The 22,815-nt window shown below is 51.4% G+C and overlaps 1 protein-coding gene across 1 annotated transcript in view; it reads left to right on the forward strand.

Annotated features, from left to right (window-relative positions):
- The window catches only part of LOC140217077 (phospholipid-transporting ATPase ABCA3-like), a 155,246-nt gene extending 140,229 nt beyond the window's left edge, over positions 1 to 15,017 (forward strand). Inside the window, exon 8 of the mRNA XM_072287490.1 lies at positions 14,682 to 15,017. Within this exon, the coding sequence (XP_072143591.1) occupies positions 14,682 to 15,017 (336 nt within the window). The remainder of the gene's footprint in view (positions 1 to 14,681) is intronic.
- The last annotated feature ends 7,798 nt before the right edge of the window (positions 15,018 to 22,815 follow it).

Below are 22,815 nucleotides of genomic sequence, written 5' to 3' on the forward strand. Positions count from 1 at the left end.
GTCTTTGCCCTGCTTCCTCAGCGCTTCCGTCGCAGCGGAGATGATGTGGCTGTTGACGTAAAAAGCGATCCCTAATGTCTTCTGGGACTGCGCCCCGATTGCGGCTCCGAAACACTTGATCAAGCACCATCTGCAAGAAATTTCTAGCAGGTTTAGACAGCATGCAGGCGTCGCCGCTGTCACTGCCAGAAATGACGGCAAGCTTGGGGGGACACCCTTTCGTCTATGCCTTGCTTCCTCAGCGCTTCCATCGAAGCGGAGATGATGTGGCTGTTGACGTAAAAAGCGATCCCTTATGTCTTCTGGGACTGCGCCCCGATTGCGGCTCCGAAACACTTGATCAAGCACCATCTGCAAGAAATTTGCAGCAGGTTTAGACAGCATGCAGGCGTCGCCGCTCTTACTGCCAGAAATGACGGCAAGCTTGGGGGGACACCCTTTCGTCTTTGCCTTGCTTCCTCAGCGCTTCCGCCGCAGCGGAGATGATATGGCTGTTGACGTAAAAAGCGATCCCTTGTGTCTTCTGGGACTGCGCCCCGATTGCGGCTCCGAAACACTTGATCAAGCACCATCTTCAAGAAATTTGCAGCAGGTTTAGACAGCGTGCAGGCGTCGCCGCTCTTACTGCCAGAAATGACGGCAAGCTTGGGGGGACACCCTTTCGTCTTTGCCTTGCTTCCTCAGCGCTTCCGTCGCAGCGGAGATGATATGGCTGTTGACGTAAAAAGCGATCCCTTGTGTCTTCTGGGACTGCGCCCCGATTGCGGCTCCGAAACACTTGATCAAGCACCATCTGCAAGAAATTTGTAGCAGGTTTAGACAGCATGCAGGCGTCGCCGCTGTCACTGCCAGAAATGACGGCAAGCTTGGGGGGACACCCTTTCGTCTATGCCTTGCTTCCTCAGCGCTTCCATCGAAGCGGAGATGATGTGGCTGTTGACGTAAAAAGCGATCCCTTGTGTCTTCTGGGACTGCGCCCCGATTGCGGCTCCGAAACACTTGATCGAGCACCATCTGCAAGAAATTTGTAGCAGGTTTAGACAGCCTGCAGGCGTCGCCGCTGTCACTGCCCGAAATGACGGCAAGCTTGGGGTGACACCCTTTCGTCTTTGCCCTGCTTCCTCAGCGCTTCCGTCGCAGCGGAGATGATGTGGCTGTTGACGTAAAAAGCGATCGCTTGTGTTTTCTGGGACTGCGCACCGATTGCGGCTCCTAAACACTTGATCAAGCACCATCTGCAAGAAATTCGTAACAGGTTTAGACAGCGTGCAGGCGTCGCCGCTGTCACTGCCAGAAATGACGGCAAGCTTGTGGGGAACCCCTTTCGTCTTTGCCTTGCTTCCTCAGCGCTTCCGTCGCAGCGGAGATGATGTGGCTGTTGACGTAAAAAGCGATCCCTTGTGTGTTCTGGGACTGCGCCCCGATTGCGGCTCCGAAACACTTGATCAAGCACCACCTGCAAGAAATTCGTAACAGGTTTAGACAGCGTGCAGGCGTCGACGCTGTCACTGCCAGAAATGACGGCAAGCTTGGGGGGACACCCTTTCGTCTTTGCCTTGCTTCGTCAGCGCTTCCGTCGAAGCGGAGATGATGTGGCTGTTGACGTAAAAAGCGATCCCTTGTGTCTTCTGGGACTGCGCCCCGATTGCGCCTCCGAAACACTTGATCAAACACCATCTGCAAGAAATTCGTAACAGGTTTAGACAGCGTGCAGGCGTCGCCGCTGTCACTGCCAGAAATGACGGCAAGCTTGGGGGGACACCCTTCCGTCTTTGCCTTGCTTCCTCAGCGCTTCCGTCGCAGCGGAGTTGATGTGGCTGTTGACGTAAAAAGCGATCCCTTGTGTCTTCTGGGACTGCGCCCCGATTGCGCCTCCGAAACACTTGATCAAACACCATCTGCAAGAAATTTGTAGCAGGTTTAGACAGCGTGCAGGCGTCGACGCTGTCACTGCCAGAAATGACGGCAAGCTTGGGGGGACACCCTTTCGTCTTTGCCTTGCTTCGTCAGCGCTTCCGTCGAAGCGGAGATGATGTGGCTGTTGACGTAAAAAGCGATCCCTTGTGTCTTCTGGGACTGCGCCCCCATTGCGGCTCCGAAACACTTGATCAAGCGTGATCCTCAAAAAGTTCGTAGCAGGTTTAGACAGCGTGCAGGCGTCGCCGCTGTCAGTGCCAGAAATGACAGCAAGCTTGGGGGGACACCCTTTCGTCTTTGCCTTGCTTCGTCAGCGCTTCCGTCGAAGCGGAGATGATGTCGCTGTTGACGTAAAAAGCGGTCCCTTGTGTCTTCTGGGACTGCGCCCCGATTGCGGCTCCGAAACATTTGATCAAGCACCATCTGCAAGGAATCTGTAGCCGCTTTAACAGCCTGCAGGCGTCGCCGCTGTACTTCCAGAAATGACGGCAAGCTTGGGGGGACACCCTTTCCTCTTTGCCTTGCTTCGTCAGCGCTTCAGTCGAAGCGGAGATGATGTGGCTGTTGACGTAAAAAGCGGTCCCTTGTGTCTTCTGGGACTGCGCACCGATAGCGGCTCCGAAACCCTTGATCAAGCACCATGTCCAAGAAATTCGTACCAGGTTTAGACAGAGCAGGCGTCGCCGCTGTCTCTGCCAGAAATGACGGCAAGCTTGGGTGGACACCCTTTCGTCTTTGCCTTGCTTCCTCAGCGCTTCCGTCGCAGCGGAGAGGATGTGGCTGTAGACGTAAAAAGCGACCCCTTTCGTCTTCTGGGACTGCGCCCCGATTGCGGCTCCGAAACATTTGATCAAGCACCATCTGCAAGGAATCTGTAGCCGGTTTAGACAGCCTGCAGGCGTCGCCGCTGTCACTGCCAGAAATGACGGCAAGCGTGGGGGGACACCCTTTCGTCTTTGCCTCGCTTCGTCAGCGCTTCCGTCGAAGCGGAGATGATATGGCTGTTGACGTAAAAAGCGATCCCTTGTGTCTTCGGGACTGCGCCCCGATTGCGGCTCCGAAACACTTGATCAAGCACCATCTGCAAGACATTTGTAGCAGGTTTAGACAGCGTGCAGGCGTCGCCGCTCTCACTGCCAGAAATGACGGCAAGCTTGGGGGGACACCCTTTCGTCTTTTTCTTGCTTCCTCAGCGCTTCCGTCGCAGCGCAGATGTGGATGTTGACGTAAAAAGCGATCCCTTGTGTCTTCTGGGACTGCGCCCCGATTGCGGCTCCGAAACACTTGATCAAGCACCATCTGCAAGAAATTTGTAGCAGGTTTAGACAGCATGCAGGCGTCGCCGCTGTCACTGCCAGAAATGACGGCAAGCTTGGGGGGACACCCTTTCGTCTTTCCTTGCTTCCTCAGCGCTTCCGTCGCAGCGGAGATGATGTGGCTGTTGACGTAAAAAGCGATCCCTTGTGTCTTCTGGGACTGCGCCCCGATTGCGGCTCCGAAACACTTGATCGAGCACCATCTGCAAGAAATTTGTAGCAGGTTTAGACAGCGTGCAGGCGTCACCGCTGTCACTGCCAGAAATGACGGCAAGCTTTTGGGGACACCCTTTTGTCCCTGCCTTGATTCCTCGGCGCTTCCGTCACAGTGGCGAATATGTGGCTGTTTAGGTAAAGAGTGATCGACCCCTTTGTCTTCTGAGACAGCGTACCGATTGCGGCTCCGAAACACTTGATCACGCAGCATCTGCAAGAAGTTCATAGCAAGTTTAGACAGCGTACAGGCCTCGCCGCTGCCGCTGCCAAAAATGACGGCAAGCTTGTGGGGGCACAGTTTTTCCCTGCCTTGTTTCCTCTGCGCTTCCATCGCAGCGACGATTATTTGGCTGTTTACGTAAAGAGGGATCCCTTGTGTCTTCAGGGACATCGCCCCGATTGCGCCTCCGAAACACTTGATCAAGCACCATCTGCTACAAATTCGTAGCAGGTTTAGACAGCGTGCAGGCGTCGCCGCTGTCACTGCCAAAAATGACGGCAAGCTTGAGGGGACATCCTTTCCTCTTTGCCTTGCTTCCTCAGCGCTTCCGTCGAAGCGGAGATGATGTGGCTGTTGACGTAAAAAGCGATCACTTGTTTGTTCTGGGACTGCGCCCCGATAGCGGCTCCGAAACACTTGATCAAGCACCATCTGCAAGAAATTTGTAGCAGGTTTAGACAGCGTGCAGGCGTCGCCGCTGTCACTGCCCGAAATGACGGCAAACTTGGGGGGACACCCTTTCGTCTTTGCCTTGCTTCCTCAGCGCTTCCGTCGAAGCGGAGATGATGTGGCTGTTGACGTAAAAAGCGATTCCTTGTGTTTTCTGGGACGGCGCACCGATTGCGGCTCCGAAACACTTGATCAAGCACCATCGGCAAGGAATTCGTAACAGGTTTAGACAGCGTGCAGGCGTCGCCGCTGTCACTGCCAGAAATGACGGCAAGCTTGTGGGGAACCCCTTTCGTCTTTGCATTGATTACTCAGCCCTTCCGTCGCAGCGGAGATGATGAGGCTGTTGATGTAAAAAGCGATCCCTTGTGCCTTCTGGGACTGCGCACTGATTGCGGCTCGGAAACACTTGATCAAGCACCATCTGCAAGAAATTCGTAGCAGGTTTAGACAGCGTGCAGGCGTCGCCGCTGTCACTGTCAGAAATGAGGGCAAGCTTGTGGGGAACCCCTTTCGTCTTTGCCTTGCTTCCTCAGCGCTTCCGTCACAGCGGAGATGATGTGGCAGTTGACGTAAAAAGCGATCCCTTATGTCTGCTGAGACAGCGTACCGATTGCGGCTCTGAAACACTTGATCACGCAGCATCTGCAAGAAGTTCATAGCAAGTTTAGACAGCGTACGGGCCTCGCCGCTGCCGCTGCCAAAAATGACGGCAAGCTTGTGGGGGCACAGTTTTTCCCTGCCTTGATTCCTCTGCGCTTCCATCGCAGCGGCGATTATTTGGCTGTTTACGTAAAGAGGGATCCCTTGTGTCTTCAGGGACATCGCCCCGATTGCGCCTCCGAAACACTTGATCAAGCACCATCTGCTACAAATTTGTAGCAGGTTTAGACAGCGTGCAGGCGTCGCCGCTGTCACTGCCCGAAATGACGGCAAGCTTGGGGGGACACCCTTTCGTCTTTGCTTTGCTTCCTCAGCGCTTTCGTCGCAGCGGAGATGATGTGGCTGTTGACGTAAAAAGCGATCCCTTGTGTCTTCTGGGACTGCGCACCGATTGCGGCTCCGAAACACTTGATCAAGCACCATCTGCAAGAAATTCGTAGCAGGTTTAGACAGCGTGCAGGTGTCACCGCTGTCTCTCCCCGAAATGACGGCAAGCTTGGGGAGACACCCTTTCGTCTCTGCCTTGCTTCGTCAGCGCATCCGTCGCAGCGGAGATGATATGGCTGTTGACGTCAAAAGCGATCCCTTGTGTCTTCTGGGACTGCGCCCCCATTGCGGCTTCGAAACACTTGATCAAGCGTTATCCGCAACAAGTTCGTAGCAGGTTTAGACAGCGTGCAGGCGTCGCCGCTGTCACTGCCAGAAATGACAGCAAGCTTGGGGGGACACCCTTTCGTATTTGCCTTGCTTCGTCAGCGCTTCCGTCGAAGCGGAGAAGATGTGGCTGTTGACGTAAAAAGCGATCCCTTGTGTCTTCTGGGACTGCGCCCCGATTGCGGCTCCGAAACACTTGATCGAGCACCATCTGCAAGAAATTTGTAGCAGGTTTAGACAGCGTGCAGGCGTCGCCGCTGTCACTGCCAGAAATGACGGCAAGCTTGTGGGGACACCCTCTTGTCCCTGCCTTGATTCCTCGGCGCTTCCGGCACAGTGGCGAATATGTGGCTGTTTAGGTAAAGAGTGATCGACCCCTTTGTCTTCTGAGACAGCGTACCGATTGCGGCTCCGAAACACTTGATCACGCAGCATCTGCAAGAAGTTCATAGCAAGTTTAGACAGCGTGCAGGCGTCGACGCTGTCACTGCCCGAAATGACGGCAAGCTTGGGGGGACACCCTTTCGTCTTTGCCTTGCTTCCTCAGCGTTTCCGTCGAAGCGGAGATGATGTCGCTGTTGACGTAAAAAGCAATCCCTTGTGTCTTCTGGGAATGCGCCCCGATTGCGGCTCCGCAACACTTGATCAAGCACCATCTGCAAGAAATTTGTAGCAGGTTTAGACAGCGTGCAGGCGTCGCCGCTGTCACTGCCCGAAATGACGGCAAACTTGGGGGGACACCCTTTCGTCTTTGCCTTGCTTCCTCAGCGCTTCCGTCGAAGCGGAGATGATGTGGCTGTTGACGTAAAAAGCGATCCCTTGTGTGTTCTGGGACTGCGCCCCGATTGCGGCTCCAAAACAATTGATCAAGCGCCATCTGCAAGAAATTCGTAGCAGGTTTAGACAGCGTGCAGGTGTCGCCGCTGTCTCTCCCCGAAATGACGGCAAGCTTGGGGAGACACCCTTTCGTCTCTGCCTTGCTTCGTCAGCGCTTCCGTCGCAGCGGAGATGATGTGGCTGTTGACGTAAAAAGCGATCCCTTGTGTGTTCTGGGACTGCGCACCGATTGCGGCTCCGAAACACTTGATCAAGCACCATCTGCAAGAAATTTTCAGCAGGTTTAGACAGCGTGCAGGCGTCGCCGCTCTCACTGCCAGAAATGACGGCAAGGTTGGGGGGACATGCTTTCGTCTTTGCCTTGCTTCCTCAGCGCTTCCGTCGCAGCGGAGATGATGTGGCTGTTGACGTAAAGAGCGATCCCTTGTGTGTTCTGGGACTGCGCCCCGATTGCGACTCCGAAACACTTGATCAAGCACCATCTGCAAGAATTTCTTAACAGGTTTAGGCAGCGTGCAGGCGTCGCCGCTGTCACTGCCAGAAATGACGGCAAGCTTGGGGGACGCCCTTTCGTCTTTGCCTTGCTTCCTCAGCACATTCCGTCGCAGCGGAGATGATGAGGCTGTTGATGTAAAAAGCGATCCCTTGTGTCTTCTGGGACATCGCACTGATTGCGGCTCGGAAACACTTGATCAAGCACCATCTGCAAGAAATTCGTAGCAGGTTTAGACAGCGTGCAGGTGTCGCCGCTGTCACTGTCAGAAATAAGGGCAAGCTTGTGGGGACACCCTTTCGTCTTTGCTTTGCTTCCTCAGCGCTTCCGTCGCAGCGGAGATGATGTGGCTGTTGACGTAAAAAGCGATCCCTTGTGTCTTCTGGGACTGCGCCCCAATTGCGGCTCCGAAACACTTGATCAAGCACCATCTGCAAGAAATTCGTAGCCGGTTTAGACAGCGTGCAGGCGTCGCCGCTGTCACTGCCAGAAATGGCGGCAAGCTTGGGGGGGACACCCTTTCGTCTTTCTCTTGCTTCATCAGCGCTTCCGTCGCAGCGGAGATAATGTGGCTGTTGACGCAAAAAGTGATCCATTCGGTCTTCTGGGACTGCGCACCGATTGCGGCTCCGAAACACTTGATAAAGCGTTATCTGCAAGAAGTTCGTAGCAGGTTTAGACAGCGTGCAGGCGTCGCCGCTGTCACTGCCAGAAATGACGGCAAGCTTGGGGGGACACCCTTTCATCTTTGCCGTGCTTCCTCAGCGCTTCCGTTGCAGCGGAGATGATGTGGCTGTTGACGTAAAAAGCGATCCCTTGTGTCTTCTGGGACTGCGCCCCAATTGCGGCTCCGAAACACTTGATCAAGCACCATCTGCAAGAAATTCGTAGCCGGTTTAGACAGCGTGCAGGCGTCGCCGCTGTCACTGCCAGAAATTACGGCAAGCTTGTGGGACACATTTCCGTCTTTGCTTTGCTTCCTCAGCGCTTCCGTCGCTGCAGCGATGATGTGGCTGCTGACGTAAAAAGCGATCCCTTGTGTCTTCTGGGACTGCGCCCCAATTGCGGCTCCGAAACACTTGATCAAGCGTTATCTGCAAGAAGTTTGTTGCAGGTTTAGACGGCGTGCAGGCGTCGCCGCTGTCACTGCCAGAAATGATGGCAAGCTTGTGGGACACATTTCCGTCTTTGCTTTGCTTCCTCAGCGCTTCCGTCGCTGCAGCGATGATGTGGCTGCTGACGTAAAAAGCGATCCCTTTGTCTTCTGAGAACGTGCACCGATTGCGGCTCCGAAACACTCCATGAGGCAGCATCTCCGAGAAGTTCGTTGCAAGTGTAGACAGCGTGCAGGCCTCGCCGCTGCCTCTGCCAGAAATGACGGCAAGCATGTGGCGACACCCTTTTTTCTTTGTCACGCTTCCTCAGCTCTCTCGTCGCAGCGGCGATTATGTGGCTATTGACGTAAAGCGAGTCTTTTGAGTATGCGCAGCGCTTTTGGCTCCGGAACAGTTGATCAGGCAGCATCTGCAAGAAGTTCATGGCAGCTTTAGACAGCGTGGACGCATCACTGCTGCTACTGCCGGAATTGTGATTGGGGATGTGCCGATTCCTCGCCGAACTGGCTACTTTTAAAGGCTGCCGGTGATCGAAAATTGTGCTTGGCTACTTGGCTATTTTCTGGCTACTTTTTTGCGGTGGTAATTGAAATACGTAATCTCAGAATCACATTTCCCCCTTCGGCTACCTCGGAGAAACAGCCGCAAAATGTAGATCTTGAAGGCGAAGGCTTTTTTGTCTTGCACGCTCTTCAAGCAAATCTATCATAGCTGTCATATCTTCAGTGGGTTTGTTCTACTTATCCTGGACTGTCCAGGACTGCCCGAGATGTTGCATATGTAACCCTCGTTGGCTGAAATCCACGTTTGGAGTAGTCCTCGACTGTCATGAACTGATTATTCAAAAGACCCAAGCAGCTCCCTCTGAGTAACAGGAATGAACCAATAATAAAGGAAATTTTTTGCGTCCTTCTTACGACGGAAGCAATAGGTGGCGTCATATGATTTCCAGCTGCGCCTTTCTCTATCGACAGTCTCGAAGACCACGGTTCTTGGCGCCAGAAACGACTGCAACAACCGAAAACACGTCATGGCACCCCTGATATTACAAGTGTCAATGCCTATGTGGCAACCTGACTGCATATAAAAGAGAGAAGTGTGTGATGCCATACAGTTCGCACGGGAACGTTTGAAGTTACAGTGGTGCAAGGATCTCGGGCAGCGAGTTTATTGTACTGAAACCGCCGACACCGCATTGGCTATTGGAAAGGGCGAAAGCGAGCGTCGAAAATTATCAATGAACATCAGCTGGTCGTTGTGGTAAATATATTACAGAACAAAACATTTGTATTGTTGTGGTATTCTTGCTCACCATCAGGGAAGAAAAAAACTTGAGGTATTCTTGCTTTTTTCTTAATTTTTTGTGTCACAAATGGGAAACTTTTCGTTTATCGCACTGTGGCTAGCTTTTTGGCTACATATAAAGCTTTTGCCGCAGTTGGCGACTTTTCTGGCTACGCTTCAGAATTTTCTCGCGAACCCTAGAAGCGAGTCTCTTACCTCCAGGAGCTCACTCGTGACTTACATGATTCTTCTCGTCCGTCGACACCTTTGTGACTAGGACTTGAGCTCGCGCACGGTGCGTTTTCCCGTGCGCGGAGCGTCTACTTTTACAACAAAGCTGTATAGGGTTACCTCCGCGAATTTTCTGCGTCCCTGTGTGTACACCTTCGCGTCAACAAAGAAATATTTTGGTCTCCGAAGCTGGTGCAAAAAGAGTCTAGTGTTGCATGTTCATGAGCATAAGTGCCAAACATATGGATGATCTATTGGTTCATACTATAGTGCGCTCGTCCGAAGTGTCAAGTCGATAACTCATTGATGTCGGCGCGGCGCTCATTCGCCGCTGCTAGGGGAGGCGCCGTTATAGCAACCGTGTCCGTAACAAACACACAAGCCATAATTAACGTGCACGTAATTATAGTCCAATGTGTGACGTCTGTGTCGCCTAGCGACTTATCGGCAGTTGTTCTTGAGCGGCTCCACGAGGTGAACGCGTATTGTGCGCACACAAGAATAGCAACGTGTCATTTTAGAACGAAGAACTGGCGCACCCGTTGCGGGAAGCCGCTAAGGTCGATCGTGCGCCTCTCGATGAGCCTGGCCCGTCTTGTGTGTCGACATACTGACGAAGACCCGCAGCGTCAAGAACGGCGCCATTAGCAGAACCGGGAATGTGAGCGCCGGCCGCGGGACGCCGCTAAGGCCCGTCGTGGCAATCCCCTGCCCGGGGACGATCCGCAGGGTGCCCGTGACGAGGGGGCACGCGAACAGAGCCGGCAACGTGAGCGCCGGCGGTGGCAAAGCAGCACTAGCGAGGCACCCGCTTTAAGTGCATGTATGTAGTCATACATAAATATAAATTGGTCATTTTAGGAGAACACGTAACGGCTTCGCTCGTCGTCCTTCTTCACAGAGTGGAAGGGCCAACAAATTCGTTTTGTTGATCCTTTCCGGACGCTAAGCCGAAGAAAGGGTACCCAGTGCTCGCACGAGGTCGTACCACGCCGAGTCGCACTTATCGGAGGCCGAAGGCGATTGCCCGATCTCTCACGAGTTGGCCAATTGGTTATTGCGACATCAAGTAGCATAGGCGCCGCGACTTTTCCTAGTGGCGTGGCGCAGATTCAGCCTGTGCTCTCGCAGCGACGTGCCATAGGCGCCCCTGTCTGTATTTCCAGCCATCGTGCGCCTTTGGCTCACACTTCGCTACGGGACCGGGCGTTTGTGCAGTGTTGGGTGCCGCCGGAGGCAATAAACGGTTTCTGCTAACTCAGTGCACCTACTGCGCCCTTGCGTGTATTGCTCGGTAACCCCTTGCCGCCTGATTTCGCGCGCAGCGCCGCGCTAGAGGCTGACGCGGTCGCTTGGCTCGCTCGAAACCGCGGTGGTCGGTACTCCAGTGAGACCCGAAGACCCTATAGTGTAGATGATTACTAGCTTGATAAGCCATAAGGAACCACTTAAATCTGGAAGAAAAATGAAATTGATCAGAAGGAGTATCCACATGGATACATGGGGCTCCATAGAAAATGCACGGCAAGGTTGTAGTAGCGGAGTGGGGGACAAATGAAATATGGGGTGAGCGAACTTAATTTTTTTTTTTTTAATTATGGGGTTTTACGTGCCAAAACCACTTCCTGATTATGAGGCACGCCGTAGTGGAGGACTCCGGAAATTTCGACCACCTGGGGTTCTTTAACGTGCACCTAAATCTAAGCACACGGGTGTTTTCACATTTCGCCCCCATCGAAATGCGGCCGCCGTGGCCGGGATTCGATCCCGCGACCTCGTGCTCAGCAGCCCAACACCATAGCCACTGAGCAACCACGGCGGGTTTGGGGTGAGCGAACTTAATATTTAGGGGTGGCCCAACTGAAATTTGGGAGAGTGGAGAACCTGAAATTTGGGTCTAGGCCAACTTATATTTGGGAGTGGGCCAACCTAAATTTGGGGGTGCGTCAACTGAAATTTTGGAGTATGCTTATGCATTCTTAGACAACACCAGTGAAGACAACACCAGGGAAGCCAGCACGCAGCTCTGACTTCCCGCCTCTCCGCATAGCGTGAATAAACCTCACCTGAGTAAGAAGGGTTTGGGAGAGGCAATGCACTCAGGTCAAACATTGTCCGCGGGAATTAGGCCTAACTAATTCGGGTTTGATTGATTAGGCATAATTATTTGTACACTGGTGACACTTGCTTATTTGCCTATTTAGTCACTTAAGCCTAATGAAATGCATGATGAATAGGTTTGTATAAGTGATTACTTATTACGGTTATTTAATTAGGTCGAAGTAATCTCAAGTGCCATAAATTATTGATTAGGCTACATGACTTCACCTTAGTTACTCTTTGTAAGTCTAGTTTAACATTGATTAATTTTAATGAGTCTCACTATTCTCAATTCCTCCCACTTAGTCATCGTTACGCTTAACTAATTTTAATCGCAATTAATCTCATTAGTCTTTTATTACCCTATATTATTCTTATACCTCTTCAGTACCACTATACACAGTCGTAATTGTAAATATCCGTGCCATACGTAGTCATAAGGCATTCGCATATATACCTCCATTGGACCCCTTATATACCTGGGCATATATAGCGCATCGTGTCCCGCGTTACGGACAGGCAGCCGGACGGAGGGAATTCAGAGGGAAGTAGCCCTGGAATGCTTACCATTTATTTACATTGAAAGTGCCTAATAACTAGCGGACGTATGTTGGCACTTGAACATTTCCATTACGCTCGCGTTCCCTGCGCGGTTTGCTAGCAGTAGACGCCTTGCGCAACAGTAATGCGGGGGGTGTCCAACTAATTCCAGAATGCCTATCGGCCGTGCCTGCTCATTCTGCCCGTCAGTGAATGACGTCAAAAGCGGACGTACCTAAGTCTTGCTACCACTTGCTGGCGCTTCAAGCAGCCGCCACATAGCACAGGCCACGCCCGTTCCCTTTTATAGAGGACCACCCTGTATACCAATTCGGCTGCGACCCACACTACTCCGCGAGCTTAACGGTGCGCCATCCAGCGGTCACCTTGCTCGAGCAAATGACGGAGTGCGCCGCAGCTTCTATCGGCTTGGCCTAGCCAGTCACGTCAGCTCCGCGGAGCTATATCAACGCCGGGAGAAACCGTCCATGATCACTGCTGGCTATCGTCAACCCATCGATGTTCCAGCCGAGCCCTTCTTCCGTGTAAGCTTGGACTTGCTCATTCCTTTTCCAAAATCTGCTTCCGCAAAGTAGTGTGTAGCCGTCGCTACCGATTACGCGGCGCGCTACACACTGACGAGACCGCTTCCAGTTAGCTTTGCCACAGACATCGCGGACTTTCTATTTAGTGACGTGATTTTAGCGTACAGCTGCCCACACCAACTACTGACCGACCGAGGTCGTACCTTCCTTTCGAAAGTCATCGACGACATCCTACGCTGCTGCTCAAGCCCCAGAAGATCAAGGTGACGTATCACTTGCAGACTAACGGACTTACCGAGCGCTTCAGCCCCACGCTCACCAACACGCTTTCCGAGTACGTGTCGGCCGACCGCCGTAATTGGGGACTCACCTTACCATATGTGGCATTCGCCTACAATTTTTCCCGGCACGATACTGCTGGTTACTGCCCCTTTTATATTTTGCTTGGACGTGAACCAACCTTGCCGTTGGATGCGTTTCTGCCTCCAGTGAATATGCACGCGAAGCTACTGCCCGGGCTGACCATGCATGGCAGCTTGCTCGTAGTCTGCTTGTTACTTTTCAAGAAAACCAAAATTGCCGTTACGACCAGAGCCATTGTGACGCCCGCTTTGCTCCGGGTACCCTTATCCTTCTTTAGTACCCGTCTCGTCTCGTGGAGCTTTCCGACAGGCTGTTTCGATGCACGGGCCCATACAGCGGCTTTCGATAAATTACTGACGTCACCCACGAGATCAAACGGGAAAGTCCTGCTATGTCTACTGACCCGTTGTCCCGTAACGTCGTCCACATTTCGCCGTTCAAGGTTTACTGCCTTTTCACTGCTGCGGCTCCTTAGACGCGTCGAGACGACGCTTCTGGCGCTGAGGAGTTGTGCTACGTAACAGTGGAAGAAGAGAGCGGCCTCTGGTTGAGGACGACGTCCCTTGTGTTTACCTGGAATGGCTTCCATCTTGTCCAGTGCTTGTACCTCTTGCAAATGTACTGTGTAAATAGCTTCTGCCTAGTTTATTTCCATGTAACAATATCAAGGTTACCAGTACGACGTCTACTTTCACCGCAGAAGTACATTATATAAGGGCTACACCAGCCGAAACGTGTAAACTGAAGCTGTAGCTTCCCTGCGTCGATAAACTGTTAAGGTAAGAAAAATAGCAAAAAAAAAAATTAGAACAGCGAGGTTTGTAACTTATCTAAGGTAATATATATTAAAGTCGCAGTAGTGGTTGCGCGATCAAGAGCGTAGGGACATTTTTTTGCGCAGCAGTGTAAATAGCATTGAAGGGGCTTATGCAAGTATGCTGATAACGTACGTGCTAGCCAATGTGATAAAACTGAAAGGCTTGGGTCAAGCGCGTTAGCATCTTGCCTGTGATGTCGATGTGGAAAAGTGGTTCAGCGTGCTCCATAAACTTCAGAAATGCCAGTAATGTGTTGTCGCTGTCCCATAGGTTGAGCGGAAAAGGCCACTAAAAGCAGTCTGATGATGCACCTTTAAGGCGTACTGGCATGTTTTCGACTACAAATTTTTTTTTGTTGAATGAAGGTTCCTACGCTCTAGGAACTATAGTAAGAAGCCTTAGAGCGCCGTAAATAGTTTATTGTAATATCTTTACTGTAGCCCATTTCGCTTTCGCTTCTCAGGGTACTGTGCTGTGACGTCATGACGCACCATGTGGTCACTTGGGAGCTGGAGGTTCCGACGTTTTGACACTCGCAGCGACTAGGTCGTTGCTTGGTATACCGCTGCTGGGTCGAAGGGCCGATGCATTAGAACAGCGGAAAACGGAATGAGCGAAAGCGAGTGTCAAAAACGGCGCATTGCCCTGCTCTTACGCGACCATAAACTGCATAATGACGTCACAACACAGTAGCAACGGAACCAAGACTGGCTCTAGAAAAGCAATAATATTAACTTATATAAGGCGTTGTGATGCTTGACAGTATTTGGGGGGCGGTGATCTTTTCGAAGTACCGAACATGCCTTAAATAAAAAGAAAGCAAGAGGAAGACCCGGAAATATTGCCAGTACCCCTTTAAGGTACAATTCTATTTGAACAAGCGCGCTTTGAACAAACATGCATACCTTCTTCCTTGCAGGGCATTTTTTTGTACTTCATAGAGTACAGGCTCCCTTGGAGCCACGTGTTTTCGCGCATCGGCAAGTTGCGCCACTGGTTCCGACTGGAATCTGTGCTCGTAGCCGAGAGTTCAATGGACGAGCTGTTCTTAGGCATGGCCCGAGCCGAAATGGCAGAGGACGCAGCCGTGGCCAAGCAGGCGGCGAAGGATGCCTCTTACGGAGACTTTGCTGGTGACCCGTGGGGCCGCGAGCCCAAGGAGCATTACAGACCTCGGCAGAGGGTCCGCGAAGCACGCAAGGCGAAGCAGCGCACCACCCTCAAGGCGACGACGACCGACCAGGCCGTCTCTTGAGGGCGTCGTCCACTTGGGCAGCCGTCTGGTGGAGATTTATCTTTTATTTTTCTGGTAGATTTCTTTTTCTTGCTATTTAGACACTTGTCTTCTTGGTTTTTGTACGGCACTGCATTTCTGAAGAATATGTGACAATTGTGCACCTTTGCTACCCGTGAAATGGCCGTGAACATCTCACCGAACCCGAGAAGCAGTCCCGTCCTGTCCAACAAAGGGCAAAGAGAATTCTGCCACGCCGCTGTTGTCAGCGTGTTTAAAGACCTTTTGCGCTTGATAGAAGTGAGAGGGAAAACGCGGGGTTCGGTCCAATTCCAGATTTCCACAGCAAGTAGAATATTTTTAGAAAGGCAAGATGACCATACCTCTAGTCTACTGATAGTGTGGGACTTGTGTCACATGGCCAGTACGTTAATCTTAGGTAGTATGTATGCTTCAACTATGTCTCCTGCCATTTGTTTTTGCGCCAAATATACCTCGCCCATCAATCAGCAGTGTTGAAATTCTTGCAGAAGAAAATATTGACAATGGCGAAACAAGGAACAGACACTGACTGACACAAGATTGCGTATTATTTTTCCTTGTTGGTCATTGGCTATACTGCATTGCATCTTTACTTCGCCATACTGAAGGAGCTAGCTAAGAAACTCTGACCGTAGAGAATAAACTTTTATTCAAAACAAGCACTTTGTACGCCTGCGCCCAAGGTGGGCGGCCTCCTTATCCCAGGTAGCCTGAGGCCAACTCCCGTGCCCGTCCGATCAGAATGCGCTGTTTCTTCGAGTCCGGATCTGTTAGCTTGGACTCCCACTGCTCCTCGGTTGGAGCTTTGGTGGGTACGGTACCATATGTTTTCGTACACACCCCCATATCATATGGCATAGGCTGTCTGAAACGTCACAATACTTACAGATGTATGGGTGCTCAATGGGTCAGATTTGATGCAATAAGATACCATGAACATGGGCACTGCTTTGCAATTTCCGTAGAGTTACTTCCTCTTCCCTAGTCAAGCTGGGGTGAAGTGGCGGGTAAGTTCTTCTGTATAGCCTTTAGTGTTGCAAAATATTGATGTACTTTTTGTGGACTTCCTCCTTTCTTGTTAGCGCATGATGTGAAAAAGCCTGGCGAATGTGAGTTCTGGCAGAGGCGTTGGCTGTTTCATTCCTCGGAAAGGGCTCATGGCCAGGAATCCGAACGATTATGAATATAAAAAATTTCAAGATTAGTGTGTATGGCACAGAATCAACAAGTCCGGCCAACGCTTCTCTTGTTGCCGTCGTGAGCCTACTAGCGACGAGAGTTTGAAGTGGCGCCCTCTCGCGAGTGACGTCACGGCCAGGACACCACTCGCTCCGGCTTGCCCGGCTGCCGCGCGGGATCCTTCCCTTCGTGCATGCTTGGGGTATTGGCGGCTCGAGCCCTTAGCAGGGAAGAAGTTTGGGCGTGTTGGTGGGATACATACGAACTGGGATACATAGCGCAAGAGTGACACAAAAAAATTAAGGGATTTTACGTGCCAAAACCACTTTCTGATTATGAGGCACGCCGTAGTGGAGGACTCCGGAAATTCCGACCACCTGGGGTTCTTTAACGTGCACCTAAATCTAAGTACACGGGTGTTTTCGCATTTCGCCCCCATCGAAATGCGGCCGCCGTGGCCGGGATTCGATCCCGCGACCTCGTGCTCAGCAGCCTAACACCATAGCCACTGAGCAACCACGGCGGGTCAGAGTGACACAAGGACGAAGGAAGAACACGGGACGAGCGCTAACTTGCCGTGGTTAGCGCTCGTCCCGTGTTCTTGCTTCGTCCTTGTGTCAATATTGCGCTATGTATCCCAGTTTGTATGGCTCGAGCCGTACTTACAAGAGGTTATTTCGAATTATTTCTACGGCGGTGCCTGAACCGCAGTTACTTTTTCAAAACCGCGTGAGTCATGACAATTTGCAACTTAGATATCGCAAGCTGTGCAGCGCTCAAGAGGTGTACTGATCTTGCAATGCGTATAGCGCCTTGTCTGTCCATAAATTTTGCTTAAAAAGAATGTCTGCAAGTTCAACACGCGAACTTATTTATGATACCCGTCTAAACACTCAACAATCTCCCATTACTTAACTATGAGAGACATCGTATTTTACATGGAAGAAAAACTGATATTTGGTGTCAACGTTACAAATCCGTGTTAGCAGGACACTGCCCAGCAAAATTTTCATGATGATTATTATTACTTTGCGGAGTTGTTTTAGTCAAATGTGTCAACTGTATTAAGGCTTAAACAGAAGAGATAGGCGTGCATTCTGTGTGAAAAGCTTTGGTACTACTTTCACTGTAGGAACAGGCACCCAGAAAAACATTGGTCGTCAACAAGACGGCACTTCATATATATATATATATATATATATATATATATATATATATATATATATTGAAATGGGGTTTATTGTAGCTCGTTCGAGGGATCGCAGGTAGCTCCAGATCACGAGTCCTAGCGCTTCGCATCAACAGCCCGAGCTCGGGTCTCGCGCCGCAGCGGTGGCAGTCCGCACTGTGCCACATGCATATTACCCACTACAACTTCCCCCGCGGCGAAGAGGAGCCATCCTGGCGACCTAAGGTGATGATACGATAAGGGGGTCGTGGTACGGCTTCAGGCGGCTGACGTGAACGGTCTCGCGGCCACGGCGCCATTTGTCCGAAGATGGCGTCACCGGTTAACCACATAATTCACAGGCGAAGTACACGCGACGATCCGGTACGGTCCTTGCTATTTCGGAGCAAGCTTTGGGCTAAGGCCTGGAGCTTGGAAGTGCAGCCGAAGCCAGACGTGAGAGTCCACGGCGAAGGACTGTGTGGGCTGATCGTTGTCGTGGCGATCTTTGTGAATTCCTTGGGTATCCGACGTGAACGAGCGAGCCAGTTGGCGGCACTCTTCAGCATGGCGAGCAACTTCGGAAAGAGGGGTGAATTCAGAGGCATCCGGGTGATATGGTAGTACGGTGTCGAGAGTAGTGGATGGTTCACGTCCATAAAGAAGGAAAAATGGTGAGAAGCCTGTGGTAGCCCGAACGGCGGTATTGTATGCGTACGTCACAAAAGGGAGGACATCGTCCCAATTGGAATGATCAGACCCAACATACATGGTGAGCATGTCCCCAAGAGTGCGGTTGAATCGTTCCGTTATACCATTAGTCTGTGGGTGATACGCCGTAGTGGTGCGGTGAATACTGCGGCACGCGGCGAGTAAGTCAGTCAGTCAGTCAGTTTTTATTTGCAGGAAAATCACATCATCCTGCGGGTGGCAGAGACTAAAGGCATGATTGCCTGACGAGGTCTCTGCCCCCGTAACAAAAGGAGCAGTCCACAGCAGTACAGCAGAGAGCTGGTAACAAAAGAGAGGCGGCGTTACAAATAGTACACGTATACAGCCTACATCATACATACATCATACATTCTATACAATATGGGTGTACTCAAACACTATGGACAGTTTATTTTTAAAAAAAATCACATTGAAGATTCGCTCATATCACAAAAATACTTAAAAGGAAGTCAACAATTGAAACGCAAATTTACATTTGTCATTGTAACTTAACAATTTCAACGAAAAACAGAATCGACGGAAAACAAAATGGACCGCAGTTCACGTTTGAACGTTTTTCTGGGTAGGCAGAAATCCAAAATAGAAGCACAGTTATTTAACATGTCTATTACCTGATATTCCAGATCTTGTTTGCCATAATTTGTTCTGACTTTTTTATTTCTGCGTTTGGGGTTACGGATATCATATTGCGCCAAGACAGGTGTGTAAATACTGTGGAGTTTCTGTTTATAAATTCGCTGTGCCAGTATCCATAAATAGACTTTATTTGCAGGTAAAACATCAAATCTAGGAAATAGTGGTTGTGTCGGCAACAAACTAATAGGGCTGGTGTGGTTCACAAAAATCCGGAGGACACGTTTTTGCAGCAGCTGTAGCCTATCATAGTTCCCTTTTGTCGTTGTCCCCCAGACCAGAATGCCATACAAAAGTTTAGAATGCCATACAAAAGTCATTAATAACTTCGGACAAGAAGACACGGCCTCGGTCACTGAGCAGTTCTCGCGGTGCGCCGTGCCGTAAGATGAAATGCCGTAAGATGAATGCGGCGACGTCGCGAGCAGCAGCTGAAGCAAGTGCAGCAGTTTCAGCATATCTTGTGAGGTGGTCTACTGCGACAATTATCCAACGATTTCCGTTAGCACTGCATGGAAGAGGCCCATAAAGGTCAATGCCAACCCGATCAAAAGGTCTGCGGGACACGGTAAACGTTGCAGAGGGCCTGTCGTATGAGAAGATGTCTTGCGTCGCTGACAGGCTGCACATGACCGAATGTATTTGCGGACATAAGAATACATGCCGCGCCAGTAGTACCGCTGGCGGAGCCGCTCGTAGGTTTTCAGGACGCCAGCATGAGCTTGTTGTGGGTCTGCATGGAAATACGTGCATACGTCGGAACGCAAATGGCGAGGGATGACTAGCGGCCATTTGCGACCGTCTGGCTGATAGTTTCGGCGGTACAAGATGGCGTCCCGTAGCACGAAGTGGTTGGCTTGGCGACAAAGGGCTCGAGGGCATGTAGCCGTTGAAGAACTGCTAAGAATGTCAATGAGAGACACAATCCATGGATCTTTTCTCTGTTCAGACGGCATGTCAGTAACAGCAAGCGTAGCAACCGGGCACTCTATGGATGAAGGTGGCGTTTCGTCGGATCGCATGGGCGAACGGGAGAGCGCATCTGCATCAGAATGTTGGCGCCCGGATCGATAAATGACGCGAATGTCAAATTCTTGGAGCCGAAGAGACCAACGTCCAAGACGCCCCGACGGGTCTTTCAGTGACGCAAGCCAGCAGAGCGCGTGGTGGTCTGTCACAACGTCGAACGGACGGCCATACAAGTAAGGGCGAAATTTGTTTAAGGCCCAAACTATAGCCAAACATTCTTTTTCCTTGACAGAATAATTGGATTCTGCCTTCATGAGCACGACTCGCATATGCAACCACATATTCTGGAAAGCCAGGCTTCCGTTGTGCAAGGAGGGCTCCAAGTCCAACGCCGCTGGCGTCGGTATGAACTTCAGTCGGTGCACTCGGGTCGTAGTGGCGTAGAACAGGCGGTAAGGTAAGCCGACGACGCAAAGTGGTGAAGGCTTGGTCACATGCCGGAGTACAGTCGCGAAGGTCACCAGGGCCAGCCAGGAGCTTCGTCAGGGGAGCGATGATGCAGCCAAATTGCGCACAAAGCGTCGAAAATAAGTGCAAAGACCGACAAAACTTCGGAGCTCTTTCACTGTAGTCGGCCGCGGAAATTCTGCGACAGCACGAAGTTTGTCAGGGTCGGGAAGGACGCCGTCTTTGGACACGACATGGCCAAGTATGGTCAGCTGACGGGCTCCGAAGCAGCACTTTTTCAAGTTAAGTTGAAGGCCGGCGGTGGTAAGGCAAGTAAGGACTTTGCGTAGACGAGAGAGGTGAGTGGTGAAATCAGGGGAGAAAACTATCACGTCGTCTAAATAACACAAGCACGTCTTCCATTTGAGGCCTCGTAGAATATTGTCCATCATCCTTTCGAATGTGGCGGGTGCATTGCAGAGGCCGAATAGCATTACTGTAAACTCATACAGGCCATCAGGCTTAATGAAAGCTCTTCGAGCGGTCGGATTGATCCACTGGCACTTGCCAATAGCCCGATCGCAAGTCCAAAGAAGAATTCGGCACCATGAAGACAATCCAGGGCGTCATCTATGCGCGGTAGAGGATAGACATCTTTCTGTGTAATCTTGTAGAGGCGACGATAGTCCACACACAAACGAATCGAGCCATCTTTTTCTTAATGAGTACTACAGGAGACGACCAAGGGCTGCAGGATGGCTTGATAACACCACGTTCAAGCATGTCTTCAACTTGCTCGGCGATGACACAACGCTCGGTGGATGACACGCGGTACGGACGCTGGCGTAATGGTGCGTGATGTCCCGTATCAATGTCGTGAGAGGCGGTACTTGTGCGGCCTAATGATGCTTGGTTGCAGTCAAAAGAGGCGTGAAAATCATTTAAAAGAGTAATAAGCCGCTCACGTAGTGTCGGCGAGGTCATCGGCAATAGAGCGACAAAAAACATCCGGTGATACTCGATTAGATGGCACATGGGGTGCCAGTGCTGTTACGTTGGCAGTATCCACGTCGTCGGGAACAGGGAAATGCACTATAACGTCAGCGTCCACAGTCTGGATGGTACCAATAGTCTCGCCACAGTGCAAAGCCAAAGTGTACGAATTTGGGTTAGAAATCAGTATTTCTGCAGCCCCATGGTGAACCGTGAGGAGGGCGAAAGGCAACAATATAGGCTGGTGGCGAACGAAGACAGCAGCGGGTGAAAACATGACCGTCGCTTCGGCAAGCGATGCGCATGAAAGAGGGACAAACACCGCGCTGTGAGGGGGAAGGTCAGTATCCTGGTAACATCATGAACTTGAAAGTCGTGAGGTGGCAAATCGCACAGAACGGAGAACTGAACCTCAGCACGTGCACAGTCAATGACGGCGTGATGGCGCGACAGAAAATCCCAACCGAGAATCACATCGTGGGAGCAACAAGTTGCCACAAAAAAATCTATCGAATACAAAATGTCTCGAATCAGCACCCTGGCAGTGCACATAGCGACTGGCTGAACTTGTTGTGCACTGGCTGTTCTAAGCATTAGCACCGAAGGCATCATGGTCACTTTCCGTAATTCACGGCAAAGTTTCTCACTAATCACGGATACACCAGCACCTGTATTGACGAGCGCAAGACATTTGATGCCATCAACAGACACTTCAACAACGTTAGCGGGGGAAAAACGAGGGCTTTGATGTTCCGACGATGACGCAGTTCGTGCCTCAGGAACTGCGGAAATCAGTTTTCCGCCTCAGTAGTACTGGCACTGGGCCTATGACGCATGGGTGAGAGTGAGCGCCGACGAGGGGAAGGCGAGCGACGAGTACTGTAGAGCTGTGACTGCGGTGCTGGTATGTCATCAGCAGCGTAGACTTCCGGTGGTGGTCGTGAAGGCATACGGAATGGTCGGAAGCCGGAGCTGGGTGGTCGCGCGGTGCCCACGAAGGCCGGCAAGCGCCGGCGGCAGAAGCGCACTACATGTCCCGGTGTACCGCAGGCATAGCATATTGGGCGGTTGTCAGCAGTGCGCCAATGATTTGTACCTTGCTGCTGTGCGCTGAAAAAGGGAGCCACCGGCTGGCGAGGCTAAGGCGGAGGAGAGAACACCGGCTGGAGAGGCGCTGAAGGCGGAGGAGAGAATCCCGGCAGACGAGGCGCCCGTGCAGCGGCTTCAGCATACGTCAGAAGCGCGGCCACGGGAGCCGGCTGACACGGAGGTGGAAGAGCTTCGGTCACTTGCTCTTGAATTACCTGTCGGATCGCTGGAGCCAAATATTGAAAAGGCTTCTCCGTGCTCGGCAAAATCGAGAGCTGTCGCGCGACCTCCTCGCGCACAAATTCTTTTATTTGCGTCAGCAAAGTTGTGTGGTTGTCGCCAATAACCAATGCTGCTAACGAATCTTCCGTAGGCGGTGGGCGCCGAGCTAAGATGCGTTGTTTCCGTAGCTCGTCAAAACTTTGGCACAAGTTGATAACTTCGGCCACGGTACGCGGATCCTTCGCTAACAACATTTGAAATGCGTCCTCATCAATGCCTTTCATATTGTGTTTTATCTTGTCCTGTTCCGCCATTGACGGATTCACGCGCTTACACAGGTCAATG

The sequence above is a fragment of the Dermacentor andersoni genome, chromosome 4 (assembly GCF_023375885.2).
Source record: "Dermacentor andersoni chromosome 4, qqDerAnde1_hic_scaffold, whole genome shotgun sequence".
Lineage (NCBI taxonomy): Eukaryota > Metazoa > Arthropoda > Arachnida > Ixodida > Ixodidae > Dermacentor > Dermacentor andersoni.